At 44.7% G+C, this 16,558-nt stretch overlaps 1 protein-coding gene and 1 long non-coding RNA gene across 5 annotated transcripts; one reads left to right on the forward strand and one right to left on the reverse strand.

Annotated features, from left to right (window-relative positions):
• Positions 1-2,324: 2,324 nt before the first annotated feature.
• LOC118288255 lies at positions 2,325-11,566 on the reverse strand. Of its 2 annotated transcripts, none has more exons than XR_004785829.2 (2): positions 11,459-11,566; positions 2,325-5,646 (listed from the first exon to the last, which is right to left on the reverse strand). It is a non-coding gene; the product is annotated as an uncharacterized LOC118288255 (long non-coding RNA). The 2 variants fall into 2 exon arrangements; XR_004785830.2 differs by having other exon boundaries at positions 2,325-5,574; positions 11,459-11,563.
• On the forward strand, positions 5,500-14,887 carry il17rel (interleukin 17 receptor E-like). Of its 3 annotated transcripts, none has more exons than XM_035614100.2 (18): positions 5,500-5,633; positions 6,852-6,954; positions 7,495-7,644; positions 8,722-8,828; positions 8,996-9,110; positions 9,353-9,397; positions 9,499-9,638; positions 10,228-10,299; positions 10,416-10,470; positions 10,576-10,739; positions 11,233-11,277; positions 11,838-11,895; positions 12,038-12,183; positions 12,599-12,658; positions 12,739-12,796; positions 13,870-14,001; positions 14,480-14,527; positions 14,622-14,887. In XM_035614100.2, exons 1-18 carry the CDS (start codon positions 5,520-5,522, stop codon positions 14,735-14,737), a joined length of 1,728 nt encoding a protein of 575 aa, XP_035469993.1. In that variant the 5' UTR covers positions 5,500-5,519; the 3' UTR covers positions 14,738-14,887. The 3 variants fall into 3 exon arrangements, with proteins under 3 accessions (XP_035469993.1, XP_035470002.1, XP_035470009.1); XM_035614109.2 differs by having other exon boundaries at positions 6,852-6,879; XM_035614116.2 differs by lacking the exons at positions 12,038-12,183; positions 12,599-12,658; positions 12,739-12,796.
• The last annotated feature ends 1,671 nt before the right edge of the window (positions 14,888-16,558 follow it).

Here is a 16,558-nt window from a genome sequence, read left to right on the forward strand (position 1 = left end):
ATGCTGATGGAGCCGCTGCGCCTTTTGTAGTCCATCTTCTGAAATTTGTAGTTTCACCACGGCAGACGCACGTCAATAACATCGACCGTTGCGGGATGACGTAGTCTCGTGAAAGTGGAGTCTGATTCCCTGAGCAGCGCTGTCGGCTTTTCTTAAGTCCTATGAGTTCACCTTTACACCTTTCCTTGACCTCCATGACAAGGTCAAAGAGTAGTAGATAGGAAGGACAATTCGACCGCACCCCGTCCTTGTGGTCCCGTGGACCAGTGTAGCACTGTGCTCACCCACTCTCGACTGAGGTGGCTGCTGAGAGCAAAATCCCCACACTCTTGCAATGGTACGAGTCATTTTAAAAAGAAAAGAAAAAAAGCTCTGCTAGAAAATCAAAGTATCATTTCAAATGAATTCATAAAAAATTCAAGTTTACAAGTGTCACTTAATGGGAAAAAAAATCCCCCCGGCTCAAACAGCTTTCACGTGCAACTTTAAGTAAGCAATTGGCTTCTCCCACAGTTTGCAGTGCATTTGAAAGCACCCTGAAGAGTGGTGACGAACACACCTAAAAAGCATTTGAGTGATCAGTGTGGAGCATGTTGCATGATGAGCTACATTATGTTTCAGAGCTCAGTGTGGAGAGAGCTGGGATCTTCTCATCTGGAAAAATCCACCCCAAGAACTTGGAGGATAAACTGGAACCCAAAGGAAAAAAGGAAAGTAAACCACTCAATTGATGATCTCATTCCCTTTCTCACTCTTTCGCCTGAGTGCTGTGATTGCCAGCCAATGGACGGCCAAAGCTGCAGAGAACACGAACTTGAGTTCGAGGGGAGTCCTCTGTAGAGAATGGAAAAAAACCCTAGCCATGGGGGCTGAAACAAAGTGTTGAGGTAAAAAGACCTCTTCTTTGAATCAACCATTTTAAATAAATTGGGTTTTGCCCCTTTTTAAACCTGCGGTCCTGTGTTGTAAGTATGTATATATTCTAGACCGGCCACCTCTCCTCCGTCAAGGTCCACCTGTTGATTTACATGTGTCGGGTATAGCGTAGATATTGAAGCTGCCTGCAGCAAACATTTTGGTTCTTTTTGCGCATTTGGTGGCATCCGCCGCTATATTTTTATATTTTTGGGGGCCGGCACTAGAATGAGATGTGATTGGACCAGTCCAGTGTCAGTATAGAATATGGGTCGCTGTGTTTAATTATTATAATTTAATTTAATTTAATGATATCAGAATTGTATGAGATGTTCCCCCAAAAGAATACCGGACCCACTGGGAAAATGCCTGGTCTGCCAGATTACCAGTCCAGGCCTGGCGACAGGCTGCACAACTTTGTTGAGACATTTTTTTTACAGTGCAGAATGAGCAGAGATTGATAATTCCTACAGAGCAGTTGACCACTTCTGAGCAGCTGACTGCAGGTCAAAGGTCAATTGGGCCTGTGGCCGTTACACAGGCTGTAGAAAGACTTGGAGAAATGTGTATTTGGAGTTTTGCCCAACGAACGTCCTCAATCTTTGATGGAAGTACCCGGAGGGATGTGAATTTGTTTTGTGAAATAGTTAACTCTTATAGTGCGTAGGACAAATTGTGTCCTTTTTATTTTGTGATTATGGAGACGTGTTTGATTAACAAATTTATTTAACATGGAAGATGTTGGGCACATTCATCAAAATATCAACTTGTCTGCAGCTGAGGCGTGGATATGATTTCTGCTGCTGTATTATGGCGCCATGTAGAGCATCAACTGAAAATAAATGACAGTATGTACTTATTATTATTATTATTAAATTATACTTATAAAAAAGTATATTTGTTAGGGCCCGAGGTCCACTGACAAAGTCAGAGCAAGGACCTTTTGTAATTGAGTGAATTATTACCATTAGTAGTCGTCATAATAGTATTTTATTTTATTGTGATTTTTACTTCTGTTAGTATAAATTTAAATAAAAGAAAAGAATAAAATAGTATTGGATGCATAGCAGCATAAGAATTCTGGGACCACTAATAAGACAAATATTGACACTTGGTCATGGGATTATTGCTTGTTAAGAAATCATAATTTATTGAAGCTTTATTTATAAACAGTAATCTCCATAATAACATGCTCTGGCCATCTTTTTTAACCATCCACCCATCCGTTCACCAACAACTCATTAACTTTTACAACTGCAGAAATATTTTTTTTATTCCCGTGGTGGAATCACTTATTAATGACTTAACAAAAAAAAACTGCACACCTTGTGGCTTATTATTTAATCACTTGCAGACTTGGTAGCTCACCATGCTACTGTATAAATGCCAAAACTCATGCACTCATTATGAATGGCTTGTACTGACATTTATTACTTCATTATTGTCACAGAAACACCTGCCACCAAGCGTCATGACTGTGGGAAGCAACAAAAACCCTGCAGGTATTGTAATACACACACAATCCCAGTAGATAGAGCCATTACACAAAAGTAGTGAAGACAAGTTTAACCTACAGATAAGGTTTTTTTTTTAGTTTTCTTTTTACAGTGTTACTTAGGAAATACTTCAAACCCACATCTGTGAAATGGCAACAGACGGAACAAAGAAAATGCGTTACCATCCTATGTCAATAGCTCCATCGTTGAGGTTCGCTCGAGGTCACGCCACTGTTCCCGTCACTGGCTAGGTGCCATATATGCAAACTATCTATTGCCTGCTTCTTTATTCACAGCTGCTCGGAAGCTTGTGTGTGCGTGTAAATTGAATTATTTTTAGCCGGCGAGTACATGTGGGCGTTTGGGTCCTTTGTGTCCTTTGTGTCCTCGCTGGGTTTGAAACAACATTGGCAATGTAGCTGGATAATCTTGTTCAGATTATTAGACCCATGTGTGACAAGTCAGTGCAGTGGTTGTGGTGGTGGTTGTTGTTGTTGCTTTTTATTTCAGACGGTTTATTCTCAGGATGGAACAGCTTTTACATATCGGAAAACCTGTTTTTAAGGGCATGGTTTTAACCGAGCGCGGACGCCATTCAGTTTACTTGTGACCGCTTTACGGTCACGCAGATGATGTTGCTGAACACTGCATTTAAAAGATGTGTAGTTCCTGACAGGAAAACGCAACTGAAACCACTGTACACTGCTCATGCGGTGGTCTGCTGGGTCACCGCGGCCTTGTTGTTGACTTGTAGAGCGGCCCTCTTTGCCTGCGTTGCTCCAAATGTTGACATCCAGTTATTAACTCCATCGAGACTCATATCCTGTCATTATCGTGGAGGTGCCTTGGGGCCGTATTTGCGTTAACTCTTCCCTGAAACTGGTACAAAGATCAAATGTTGCCTCGAGACATTCCAGTTCTTTTATTGCGGGAACTCAGCAGAACACTCTGTTCCCAGAGTTGTTGCAATGAAAGTCTGGAAGAAGAATAACTTATTCGGGGAAATTGAATATATTGTCCATAACTACGTGTTCATATATGTATAATCACCTGCAACACAGAACCAATGTTTTTTCATCACCTTTGAATGAGTTAAATATAGTTATATGGACCCGACCTCCGTATGAGTCTGCGTGTTTGCTACGTCGTGTCGAAACCGTTTTTCGCACAAAACGGTCCAGAACACTTCGCCTTCGTGTTGAATATTCAGCGCTGCCGGAAAACGGAAAAGGAATCAGTGGTGCGCCACCATAAAGTGTCCCCTGTTGGTTGCTCAGTGGGTTGCAGTTGGCAACTTTACCACCAGATGCCGCCAGAAAAGTACAAAATTTACACACTGGGGCTTTGAAAAAAAATTGTATGGGAACTTGCTGCCTCAGTAAAATAACTTGAGTTAATTTGAGTTTTCAGCTCAGCTTAACTCGCTGTCAAGTTAAAGTTTATTACGAATTTCCATACTTTTTTCGAGTAAAGGCAGGTGTTGTATTTTACAGTATGAGCAGCTTTCATGCGCGACGTGCCTCAGTGCTGCATGTTGCACAGTATTAGGGAAAAAGCTGTACCACCAAGAGATATGAAAGAAGATATCAAAAATGAATCATTACAAAAATTGACACAGCATTAAAAATTTAGTGAAATTGATTAGCGACATTTCTCGCGTTTCTATATTTTAAAGACACTGGCTCATTTATTCGAAGCTGTTAAAATCCATATTTTTGAAAATAACTGGATAAAACGACTAAATGTGTCGTGAAATAGAGAACCTTTTCAATATGAACTTAAAAGGTGATGCTATGTCAGGGTGGTTTTTACAGCTTGTTTCCACTGCTCCCAAAAAAACGCGACTGCAGTGCAGAAATATTAATCGTTATTAGATACAATAGATAAAGATAACGCAACTGCACAAACGCTACTGGATAGTCGCCATACAAATGTGTTTTTGCTTGTGTTTGGACATTCGATAGGAGCACGGAGCCAAGAGGAAGTCGCCTTTCATGCAAACACAAAAGGGAGTTAAATGTCAGCTATTATGATTAACTTGCACTGCCGCCTTGGTTGAAAGTACTTCTCTTGTTGGCAGATCAACCAGATGTCAAGAGACGCGATGCCCATTGAATTAACAAAAGTGGGCTATTTTGCTATTCTTACCCGACTGAATTGCAAAATTACTCAACAATTATCCATCCATCCATTATCTGCACCGTACTGTCCTTTAGGGGTCGCTGGGGGGCTGGAGACGATCCCAGCTGACATGAGAGGCGGGGTGACACCGTGGACAGGTCGCCAGCATATCGCACAGCCGACATACAGAGACGCACAACTCGGGGAGGGGGGGGGACTTGCAAAGGCCCCTGGATAGTCTGAACCTGAATTGGAACCCAGAACCTTCTTGCTGTTGGGCGACAGTGCCACACCACCATGCTCATCAGTAATCATGTTTCTGCCCCTAAATTATAATAAATAAATAAAAAGACTATAATAACACTCCTACCTTGCCCTGCAGCATTCAACCTTCAGAAAAAGACGTTGGGACAGTGAACACAAAATAGGTTGTGTCGAGTTACAGCCTCGAAGTCGTGTCCCTCCTTTGATTTGACTGAATTGCGTGCATTGGATTGCAGCGGTTGGGGTATTTTACAGTAAATTACTGGAGGAGGTTTCCTTTCAGGGAAGGTTTTTAATGATTTATTAAATAAATCATGACATGGGATTTTGTAAAATATAACTTGGAGCAGGATGTTGTGAAACCTATTGCTCCTTCTTCTTGTAAACTCTGACACAAGATTTACTGCTTGTTCTGTGTCATCTCCACGTAATCATAGTTCATTACTAAGACAGTCAGGTGGATAAAAAAAAAAGAAGAAAGATACAAGATGACTTGTATTACAGTCCCATTACACAAACGAATGACAGCTACATTCAGAAAGCCCCGCCTCCATATTTAAATCCACTCTTTCCCAGCTGCTGTACTTCACTCTGTCCTTGACTCCGCTCGGTCCACTTGACTCTGGATAAGCATCACAGGCACCAATCCGACGCCCGCGCCGCAGGTTCTGCCCCTCGTTCCTCCCAGAAGAAAGAGGATCAAAGAAGTGCCGGCCAGTGAAGATGATCCTGTGGGCCGTCCTGCTGCTGTCTCACTGTCGCCTGGGTCCGAGTGGAGCTGCAGCAGAAAGCACAGGACTGGAGAGGATAGGAACATGCGGCACCAGGTGTTCTCAGGTAAAACGGCAACCTCAGGAGCATATGAGATTATGTCAGTTACTACTGCTGCTGCTGCTGCTGCTGCTACTTCTTGTATTGTTTCTACTGGCTTGAAGAAACACAACCCAGGTCAGGGTTACATCATTTCTGTACTACTGCTACTTCCACTACTTGAGGTTATCCCCAAACGCTCTCCAAGTATGAATCAGATTAATCAGGATGCGAGTGCCCAATCTGTAAAAAGCCAATTCCTGGCACTGCGCGTGACTCAGCTGTTGACTTAATTGAACCTTTGCATTAGGGAGCATGCATACGAGCCACTGCAGGCGAACTCACGTGAACGGGGGCTAGTGTTTACTTCCTGGAGGCTAAAGTGCTTCTTGAATCCCCTACACTATACTTAATCATTTGCTCGAAACCTGAGCAGGAAACCAAAGCAGCGCACACACACACACACACACACACACACACACACACACACACACACACACACACACACACACACACAGAAAAACACACACACACACACACACAGAAAAACACACACACACACACGGATAAAACACACACACGCACACACACAGAAACACACACACACACACACACACACACACACACACACACACAGAATTTATTAAAGCAGAAGCAAAAAAAACAGCTGAGATTTTTTTTTTTCTTTTTGCTTTTACCACAGTTAGGAAAGCTGTGAGGTACTCCACAATGACGAAACGCTCCTCTGTAGGAATAAGGTGTCACTCGCCACGGATTGCAGGAATAGCAGCTCATACACATTTCTGCAATAGTTCTCACAGGGCATTATTATTTCCTGGCTGATGAAAAGGATAACAAGGATGTATTTCAAAAAGCCTCTGTACGAGAGCGTCCCCCGGGGCAAAATTGTACTCACTGACAGGGTGACACACATTGTTGCGTGGTTTCGTATCTCCGTGTGAAATTATCGTCCATTATCGCTTCATATAAATTCAGCGCAGACTCTCGTCACCACTGCCAAATTAGAGAAGCGGAATGGCAGGCGACAAATAGATTTGTCCCTGAACCATAACGGAGCCAATACCGACAAGTTTGGCTTCCCCCGAGACAACGAGGAGGAGGATGTAAAAAGCTCTTTGCTGTGGTTAGCGCTGTTCTCTTCACTTGATTAATGGAGATCCTTCTCCACAGAAAAATAATCCCAGGGTGTTTCTCTCCCTTGTTCTTCCCTCCTCTTTTTCGCAGGGTCTTCACTGCAAGGTCAGGCCAGATTGTGAGTATAGACACGCGTGTGGCCGCGGAAATCGCATCTGCACTCACGCATGCACACGGCGCCTGATTCGACACGGTAGCTCATCTCATATATTGTGTGTGTGTGTGTGTGTGTGTGTGTGTGTGTGTGTGTGTGCGCGCGCAATATTGTCAGCATTTTAATATCTTATTGAAAGAAATTATGAAGCGCTTCATTTTTGCATCATATTATTCTCACCCTGCCGTAGAATGCGTTGCCGCGCGTGGTAGTCGAATTAGAAACCACTGACCTTAATGGCCGACAGCCGCCCACATGGACTCATTGTGGTATCAAACCCGAGCAAGGGGTGTCAAACAGGAATCATGATGATGTCTATGACAGCTAATTCTTCCCTTTGAGTAACAGAGGACATTTTAAAAAAAGCATATATTGTAGCTTGTGTATTTTTCCCCGACAGCCATAGGAGCAAATACACTCAACGCAGACGTTTGCAATTTTTTTTGTTTGTTTCGGCTGAAGTGAGCTTCCTTTGACAAGAAACTGCATGCACAAGCAAATGATTTCTTTCGAATAATGCCACAAGATGAATTAAAATAACCAAGTGTCGTCATGTTCTTTGCTCCTGGCCCTGCCCAGATTTGTTTCCTCCTCAGTGTCTGGCGGCCACCGACGCCCTCAACACGTCCTCCGTGTTCCACAACATCAGCCTCTCCACGGTCATGAGGTGTGAAGGGAGGCAGAAATGTTCTCTCCACCTCAGAATGGAAACCGTATTACAGCTCGCCGGTATGTAAACACAGATAACGGCTGTTCTGTCGCCGCGTGGTTGTTCTCAGGTATATCAACGTGCTACCGCACGCATGTCAATGAAACATGAAGCTATGACAGCGCTACAGGGGGAACATGAATGTCTAAACCCAATTTCTTGGAAATCCATCATGCATTAAGTTTTCCTTTTGTCTGGACCAAAGTGGAGAAACTGGCGAATCGACCAGCAGATTGATGTCGCCGTCCACGGAGTCATGTGGCCAGGCTCAACAACCTTTAAGTTGTCAGTTGACCTTTTTCTCCCGCCGTGACCATTTTGAAATCAGGCCAGTGGCTATTTGTTTCACCCACAAATTTCATTCGACTGTATCATATTTGTACTGCTGTAGGAGCACGGTCATAGACAGTTATTAGGCCCCTCACCTACACTGCAATAATTCAATGCTTTAGTGTCAGACCAGGGAAGTACTGTCTATGTTGAATGTCAATTGCGTTAAAGAAAGAAACCCCCCCCCCCCAGCATTTGTTATTTTGTAAGGTTTTATTTTGATACTCAAATTATTTAGACAGGTCTTAACAAGGAAGTTTTGAATGCAGCTCTTTGGGTGTAGTCAAGCCAACACGGGATGTTGTGAGAGATGGTTATCACTGACAGATTTACAGTGAAGGAAGTCTCATTTAAAAAAAACAATCTCTCTCCATGCTCAAACTTCTGCTTTTGCATTTTTTAATACATCAATTGAAATTTCTCGGTTCCTGATTCTGCACCCACCATCACGATTCTGAGGAGGTGTGGTCAAAACGAACGCACGCACGCACGCACGCACGCACGTGCACACTTTTCTAAATCAGCAGCACAATGTCATAACCTCTTTGGATTTCCTGCCTGACTGGCCCGGGACGGGAAAATCCCTCTGATCCCATTTTAATCTTTAGTCCACTCCGCCAATCAGACGTGACACTGCTGAGCACGGCCGTTAACCAATGGGAACTCACGCCGGCATGCGTTAGTAGTTTTTGAATTGTTAACGGTCACTGTAACTGTTTGACAGTCATCGTCTGGGCTCCTAACCCTTTGTGCATTTTACTCCCCAGAGCCCATCCGCGGTTTGTCTATTTGCACCGCCACTGCAGGGATGATGGTGAACTGCCAAATCTTCAGCTTCACGAGGTCGTCGAGAGAGAGAATGTCTGGATCGCAGGTAACATGGAAAATGCTGTTGTCGGGGGAATTTCGTCCAGAGGATGACGTGAGAGGAACTTCTCACTGTAGGTCGATACGGGTGCAAACGATGCAATTTTCCCTGATGACATCGCTGAACTGTGGCAGACACTTTTATACATTTTTTTTTTTGCCCTTTCTCTGAAGGTGGAAGTTGAACATGATTGCACTACCGTTTCTCCAAACCAACGAGTGCAAGTGATGGTGAAAACTGTGCCGAGCTACTGTGACATAACCTGGTCTGGCACCTACGATGCTCCAGGTAAGAGCGCGGCCACCGTATTTGCATAATTACGAGCAAACGCACTCTGACGGAACACAACACAGAAACTGAAGATGGGATTTGTGTATGCCTTGTAAATGATTTACACCAAGCAAACTGCAGTAGTGAGGGTATTATAGTAAAGTTACACACAGTGGAGTCACGTCACATTTCTGTTGCTGTCATCCCCCCCCAGGCCTCATTTAGTCTTTTTTTTTGAAGTTTGTTACTTCTCTCCACAGATTGCAGTAGCGGAGATTTGAGGAGACACGTCCCTGAATGCATCAGTGGGTGCATTTTTTCTTTTCTTTAGGCAGTGCTTGAATACAGTATTGCAAGCTTTTTGAAAAACCCCTTACATGTTGAAAATGTGCTTCGCCAACGCCAGCTGGGAGGCTGTCGTACGACGTGAACCCCGAGAAGAGGGAGCTGAGCGTCAGTGTCTCCGAGATGCTTGACGATCACAACTACCACCTCCGCCTGTGCTACAAGGACTTCATCTGTTCAGGCGCAGGGCCGAATGCACTGGTCAGTCCCCCCTCAATGACCCTTTTTTTGGGTTTCAAAATATTGGAAGCGACTACAGGATCATTTAGTTCCACGGAACGTTGAGGGAAAAATTGAATTTCACAACATGCGTACAATTTACCTTCATAAAAGTGTGTCTCTACAGTCCTACGACCAGGATATGGTGGTGTGGGTATAGATGATTGATGAATGGCTCAACTTTGTTCAAAAATCATGGCCCTGAAATCACATTCAAAACTGAAAATATGTAGTGAATCGTCCTTGTTAATTATTAGCAGTGTGGTCGTACTAACTATTGATATTAGTGTGAGAGCGCCCTTTGTTACTTGAAACTCCTCTCCTCCACCACGCGTCAGCGTGTCATCCAATTTTTATTACTAAATCTAATTCACTCACTGACTCACGTTCTCAAACTGCAAATGTCAGTAGAGCAAAGGTTGGATGGAGGGCACTAATGCAACGCCGTCATCGTTGATAGCCGGAAAAGTCTCCTAATCCTAGTGGAGATCCTCACAAATAAATCCTCACCGAGAATCGCCCGACGCTGGATGGATATACTGTGTGTTCTACAACTTTGTTTACCTTTCAGATAAAGAAAGAGGAACCCGTAAAGAGCGCCACCCTCCCCTACTCGCAACCTTTGCCCTGCCTCTGCATCGAGGTACAACTTCTGTCAACACTTTGACACTTTTGACATTTCGATCACTTTGTGATCCGTGTGATTGATTATGCGAAAGAGGTTCAACTTTTGATACCCGTTAAATACGTCTCTCACAGGGATGGTCTGCGGTGATGGACGCCCCCAGAGTCCAGCTCTGCCCGTTCAAAGACCGTGAGTCACTTGATTGCTCTCAGTCCCAAGCTGCCGTCGCACAAAGCATAACAGATACTGTGGGACGCGCGGTGCGACCGACCGTGACTTCCCCCTTCTGCGCAGGGCTCGAGGAACTGTGGTTTGGAGTCGCCTTTGACCCACTGGAGGAGACGCTGTCCTGGGAGCTAGTCTGCCCAGTTCCCACTGGTGTGGCATTGTGCCAGAAAAGAGGGGACGGCGTCTGCGTGGATCTGCCCCAGGCCTTCCGCAACGTTACCAGTGGAAAGGTGCGAGCCTTTACGTTTCTGTGTTTGCGGCTGCTGGTGATGGTCGCCCGTCACTGAACGATGAGGCCAGCGATGCACAAGATGATTCGACACTAGTATGAGAACATGTCAAATAGAAAGGCGTCGATTGAAGCAGGACAGGGAGACGGAAATCCCGACCAGCTTGTGTCGCAAAGGTGAGTCACTGCCTCAGAAAAAATGTCTTGTGACTCATCGTCACCAGACGAGTGGCCAACAGCGAGGCATCAGGAATGCAAACATATTGGCGGACAAAAGTTTTGAGAGTCACTGATCAGAACGTGGCTAAGCCGCGAGCTTCAACATTCACTCAACGCGCAGGAAAGATGTGCTGGCATAACATTCTTTGGGTGTAACCAGATGATGCAACGGTGCAACGTCGCACACTAACGAAATAAAGTGTTACAACTCTGTCATTGGATGTACTTTTTTCCCCCATTTATTGATAACAATTTCGTCAAATTATTTTTTTCAGGTAGCCTTCACTGAAGTGGACCCACACCCTCAACTGTGCATGAAGGTAATGATCACCTTCCACCCTTTGGCTCTTTGGGAGTTTCGCCGTCGAAAAGCATTTTTAGTGGTGGAGATGATTTAAGATTGAAGGTTTTTCTTCTTCTTATTGTAATCGACTGTTTTATCTGTGTCTGATGCACTGAAACGAGAGCAAGCCGAGAATTCCCGGTCTGTTTGATACGTACATTTTCTGGAGTTCATGCTGTCGCTCGCTCGCTCACTCAGTGGGGCACAGACTTTTTCGTCCTGTTTGCGGTCCAGCCAAGACAAAAAGAAGTTGTACTCGGTCGGGAAGGGAAGTTGTGTTCAACCCCTCATCCGTTCTAGCTCATTTCAGCAGGAAGACATAACTTGTAATCTAACCACAAAGCGGAACTTCTGTTCCCCACTGTTACTTTATACACTGAAACGTTGATACAGCTCACTGTGCCCATGGTATAATGTTTAATAAGCTCTCTGAAGCGAAAATGTAACTTAAATCTCTTCCTCCACACGAATGGTGACTGAATCTTCATGCGCTTTACCTAACTGCTGCAATAATTTACAATGTTACGTCCTCCGCAGTTCACCGTGGGCTCTCAGTCCTGGACCCGCTGCCCCTTCGCTGATGACCGATTCCAAGGTAGCACTTTTTCGTCCATTTTTCTTTTCACGAGCCTCCTCCGATATCATGAAGATAATGGTCAATGGTTGACCTTCAGCAGTGTGCCGTTTGAACTGTAGAATTGCTCATTGTAATGCTTGAGTTGTGCAATCATCCCCAGCGTGGGATGTGGTCGTGACGAGAGAGCGGGGTCACGAAGAGGCGAAGATGATGTCGAGGGTCCGCGCCACTTTTTCGGTGGGGCAGTGTGTGAAGTCGGCGGGTCCTGCTGCGTGCCACATCACCAACACGCACACCGTGCACGCGGTGGGTATTTGCCGCTCGCCGAGGCAAACCTCGTCTGCCGCGAATTTACGGGCAGTGCCAGGGGTGAAGATTGCAAAATGAGGTTTCCTTTTCCTGGGTTATTTGAAGATGGTGGTGGAGAGCGTGTTCCACAGTTGGGTCCCCGCCGAAGCCCCGGGCATTTTTAATTCACGCCGTTTTCATACTTGTCAAACCTTTCAATGGCCCCATCCGTACAAATGCATCTGCCCCTTTTACATGAAGGCGCTGTCACAACAGGCTTGTGCCCGCTTGCTGTTTGTTATATATTCCCCTTTTTGTCGTTTGTTGCTAGGACACAATATTTTTTTTTTCCTACTTAAAATCCTAGCAGCCGGATGACTTCCGTGTTTGTCCAGCTCCTTAAGGTCTCTCGTCTCCTTTGTCCGTTTCGCAGGAGAAAAATCGAGCTGTCAGTTTGAACCTGACTGGGGAACTATGCAACTCCTGCGTCCAGGTATGTTTGCAAAGATAAAATCTCCTTTCAGGCGTGTTCCTTGACAATTCACACTGACTTTGAACGCTGTATTTGGACAGGTGAGGCGGCTCGGCATGAAGTACGCTGCCACAGTCGTTCACTGTGTTGAGTTATGCAGTAAGTACGGGGGGGGGGGGTTGGGCCTCTTGTGTTGTCTTCACTTCTCTTCTCTCTCCAGTTTCATCCCCCGCGTGTCCTACTCTGGGTGTCTCCCAACTTGGCTGTCACCACATCAGTTTCCTGTTGTTTTGAAGCAGTGACTGAGCTTACCTTTACTCTCACGCAACATCTAATAGGGCAATCACACATGCGCATTTGCCTCTTTTGCCCTCAATGTTTACTTGGCGCCATTCGGAAAACCATGAAGGACTGTATCGGCATTGACTTGATTTCTTTTATGTTTGCCGTCAACGGAAGAAGGCTTGTGTAAACATCAGGGCTCTGACGAACGCGAACAATACTGTCTTTGATGAGCCTGCCTCTGTGTTTTCACCCGAGCTACAGTTTCTTCGCACGAAACCGAGAACTTGAAAGGCTGGCAGAATTGTAGGGAGCTTGCAATGACGATGCTTTCGGACATTTGCTGAATAACGTCATTGTTCTCCAGAGACACCGTTCATAGGAATAGTTTTGTGTTTTTTCTCTTTTTCCATCACTCTCCTTCACGGGAGTCTTTCTCTCTTGCGAGGCTGAGTTGTTTTTGTCGCTCCCTTTATCCCACCATCTCCCCATTCCATCACTGGGGATAGATGCCGGGAGTACGCCATTCCCTTTCTTGTTTTTGGTTACGTAATGGGTGACGCACTTCGTTTGTGCCGTAAATCAAGTCGTCTTTTTTTGGGGGGGGGGGTGTGAAAAATTGGGGTTCCATGGGGATCAATATAAGTGGTGTAGTTTTTATCACCATTACACAATCTGTGTGCAATCAGTTCTAACATCACAATGACAAGTAAAGGCCATAAGTTGTCTATTTCCACTTCGAAGACACATTATATTCCATCTTTTTTAAGACTGCATCCACTTTTCATGCTAAGCTGATCTCCTTTCTGCACAACCGTAAGTGATGTCAACCTCTCTGTTGTGTTGGCAAAGAAACGATCGAGCTTATCGCCCCTGCTACATAACTACTACATACAATGTCCTCTCAGCCAAATGTGCATCAGTCTTGACTCTAGAAATTCCCTCCCCAGATCAGTCCTCACCTCCCAGGTCCGTCGTCGTCCGTCAAACCTCTCGGGACATGACCTGGGTCATTGTGCCCGTTGGCGTTTGCCTCTCTGGCATCATAATGGCCACACTGGTGCTCCACGTTCTGTTAACAGGTAGGTAGAAGATTACATCAATCAGGTCCCGGGCATGTACTGTAGTATGTAGTACTGTCTGCTCTGTTGACATACAGAATGTAAGCACTCGTAATGGAAATGGATTTGGGCCGACTTCCAGCAGCCACACTTCCAAACTCCCTCACATTGTGTCCACAATCCCGGTCAAAGCTTCAGTGCAGCAGGCGTGATTTAAGAGAAGAACTAATTACACACGAGGTGATGATACTGTGTTTTAAATAAAACACGTTCACAGCTTGTACTGTAACTGAGGAAACGACTTGTGTTTGCAAAGTGCACATTAGTTACTTGATCACTTAATGGACGGTTGTTGGATGGTTAACACTAACCTAGAACTGTGGAAGAATTCAGTGGATGCAATAGATTGTGCAGAATGATTTGAATGAAAAACCAGCACATGTATTTTTCTACCGGTGCATCTCCTCATCTGATTGACCCCCCCTGTGCTCTATTTCAGTGTATCAGAGAAGGAAACAGAAAGAACATGGAAATGAAAAGCAAACGGGTAAGAACAATCACCTGATCTGTTTGACTTTTGATGCCCATGCGGTTACGACTGAAACATGACCCCGTCCCGTCCCGTCCCTGTGTTGCTGCAGATCCGGCTCTTGACTGTGTGGTCCCTGCGTTACAAGCTCACCCCCACGGAGGGATCCTCGTACCGGACTCGCCGCAGTGTGGGAACGCGGAGAAGGCCAACTTAATCTCGCAGTAACTGGAGAGCGAAGCCGTGGTCCAAAGGCGACACGTCCAATGTGCAGTCATAAAACTGCAGAGGAAGCCGTGCACACTGAACAAGTTCTCTGTTGAATGTGGTGTTCAATTGTGGGGACAAATATTAAATATTCAAAAAGTAATCTATGTACGTTACTGTATATGTTCTGGTTATTATGCTTGTTTGGGTGAAAGTTACGTTGCATATTGTCATGTGTTAAGTTAAAATGTTCATTCAGCTCGCAGCTACACGTTTCCCTTCCCTAATTAAAATTTATATTTTCAATAAAAAAAGAAAATGCAAACAAAACAGTTTGGCAAAATTTTAAATGACAATACAGTGGTCTTAATGCATTTATGTTTTCAAATGTCCACACCCTGTAGAGGCCTCCCGCCAGCCCCAACAGGCGAGAGGTGTCCTTAGGTGTTTAAACTAAGCCGTTTCTGAGAAATGAGCGTTGGCTCCAGTTCCCACATTACTTTATCTTGCACACTTGTTCAGACAAGAAAACGCTACTGTTTCCTTTTTTTCTACATAATTTTGGAAATTGTCACCCTGCGTATCCTTCTTACCACAAGCGGGGGGGAAGAAACATTATATTTTCATTCAGTGGAGGCTCACAAAGCATCACACACGATGATGATGGGCATCTTATATTGACCGGCGAGTCAAGGTGTTATTTTAAATATTTCTATACTAACAATATGTAGATATATAGATATGTAGTGAAAATGTCATATCTGATTCCCCAGCTGTCTTAATAATCTTTCAACATAATTAGCTTTTTGGCTCCGCAGCCTGCAACTTTAACATTATCGGTCATCTCTCACAGATGCTCACCGGCGCGACAAAAGTTGGGATAAACTCGCTGGCACCAAATGTGAACCCAGACAAAGTTAGCTGCTGGCGAACGTCGTGGAGCATCCTCGCGGGAATGTTGGACTTTGATTCATCAGGTTTCCAGATGACCATATGTCAGTAAACCTGTTCACGATCGATGGAGATGCAGAGCATGTGAAATTGCATACGTTCATGATCTATTTGAAAATTCTCTGGACAACTTGTTTAGTCACCGTGACATTTAAATTCATGCCAACAAATTGCTGTTTTCACAAAGTGTTACATAAAAGAATATAAAATAACGTAAACTCCCCTTTTTCAGCTTAAAATATGTTTTCCGTTTTGGTCATTCCTAAGCTACTGTCGTGGCCCCATGGTAGATCACTTCTACGTACCTCACAAGTTCTGGCTCATTTGTTCCCATTTACCCCAGTTAATGACTTTGTATAATGATGATGATTATAATGATTATTATTATTACTATTATTTTTTACAGTCATTGATTCCCGACACGAGGTGACATGTGAGATTCTGATTATCTGGAAAGTAGCCAAGCATCTTGGGTGCCTGGAAAGAAAGGCTTGGGCTGTCGACAACATCACTTACACACGTCTTCCTTCCTGTCACAGCCTCTTTCCTCCTCTCCCCCACATCTATCGCTGCACCGTGGAATGATTTCCCGCTTGGTGCGCGTAGGCAAATGATGTTGGTCACAAAACGATTCCAGTAAGGGAACAGCGGTGTCTCTGTGCAGATAGTTACTGAGAAGGGGCCTGGAGGCCCGAGCAAATACACGATCCACCGGGTGATGAGAGCGTTCACAAGTGACGAACTTGTTACTGTAAGTGTGGTCAGACTTTTCTTCTGGGTGTGACGTAGCCCGTTTCCCTGTAAGGGTGGATTTGAATGTGCCTCTGAAAAGCAAGTAGGAATATCTGGTGGGTTACACAAAGCGTGGAACAGAATGAAGCAATGTGCTCT

Source organism: Scophthalmus maximus, chromosome 12 (assembly GCF_022379125.1).
Source record: "Scophthalmus maximus strain ysfricsl-2021 chromosome 12, ASM2237912v1, whole genome shotgun sequence".
NCBI lineage: Eukaryota > Metazoa > Chordata > Actinopteri > Pleuronectiformes > Scophthalmidae > Scophthalmus > Scophthalmus maximus.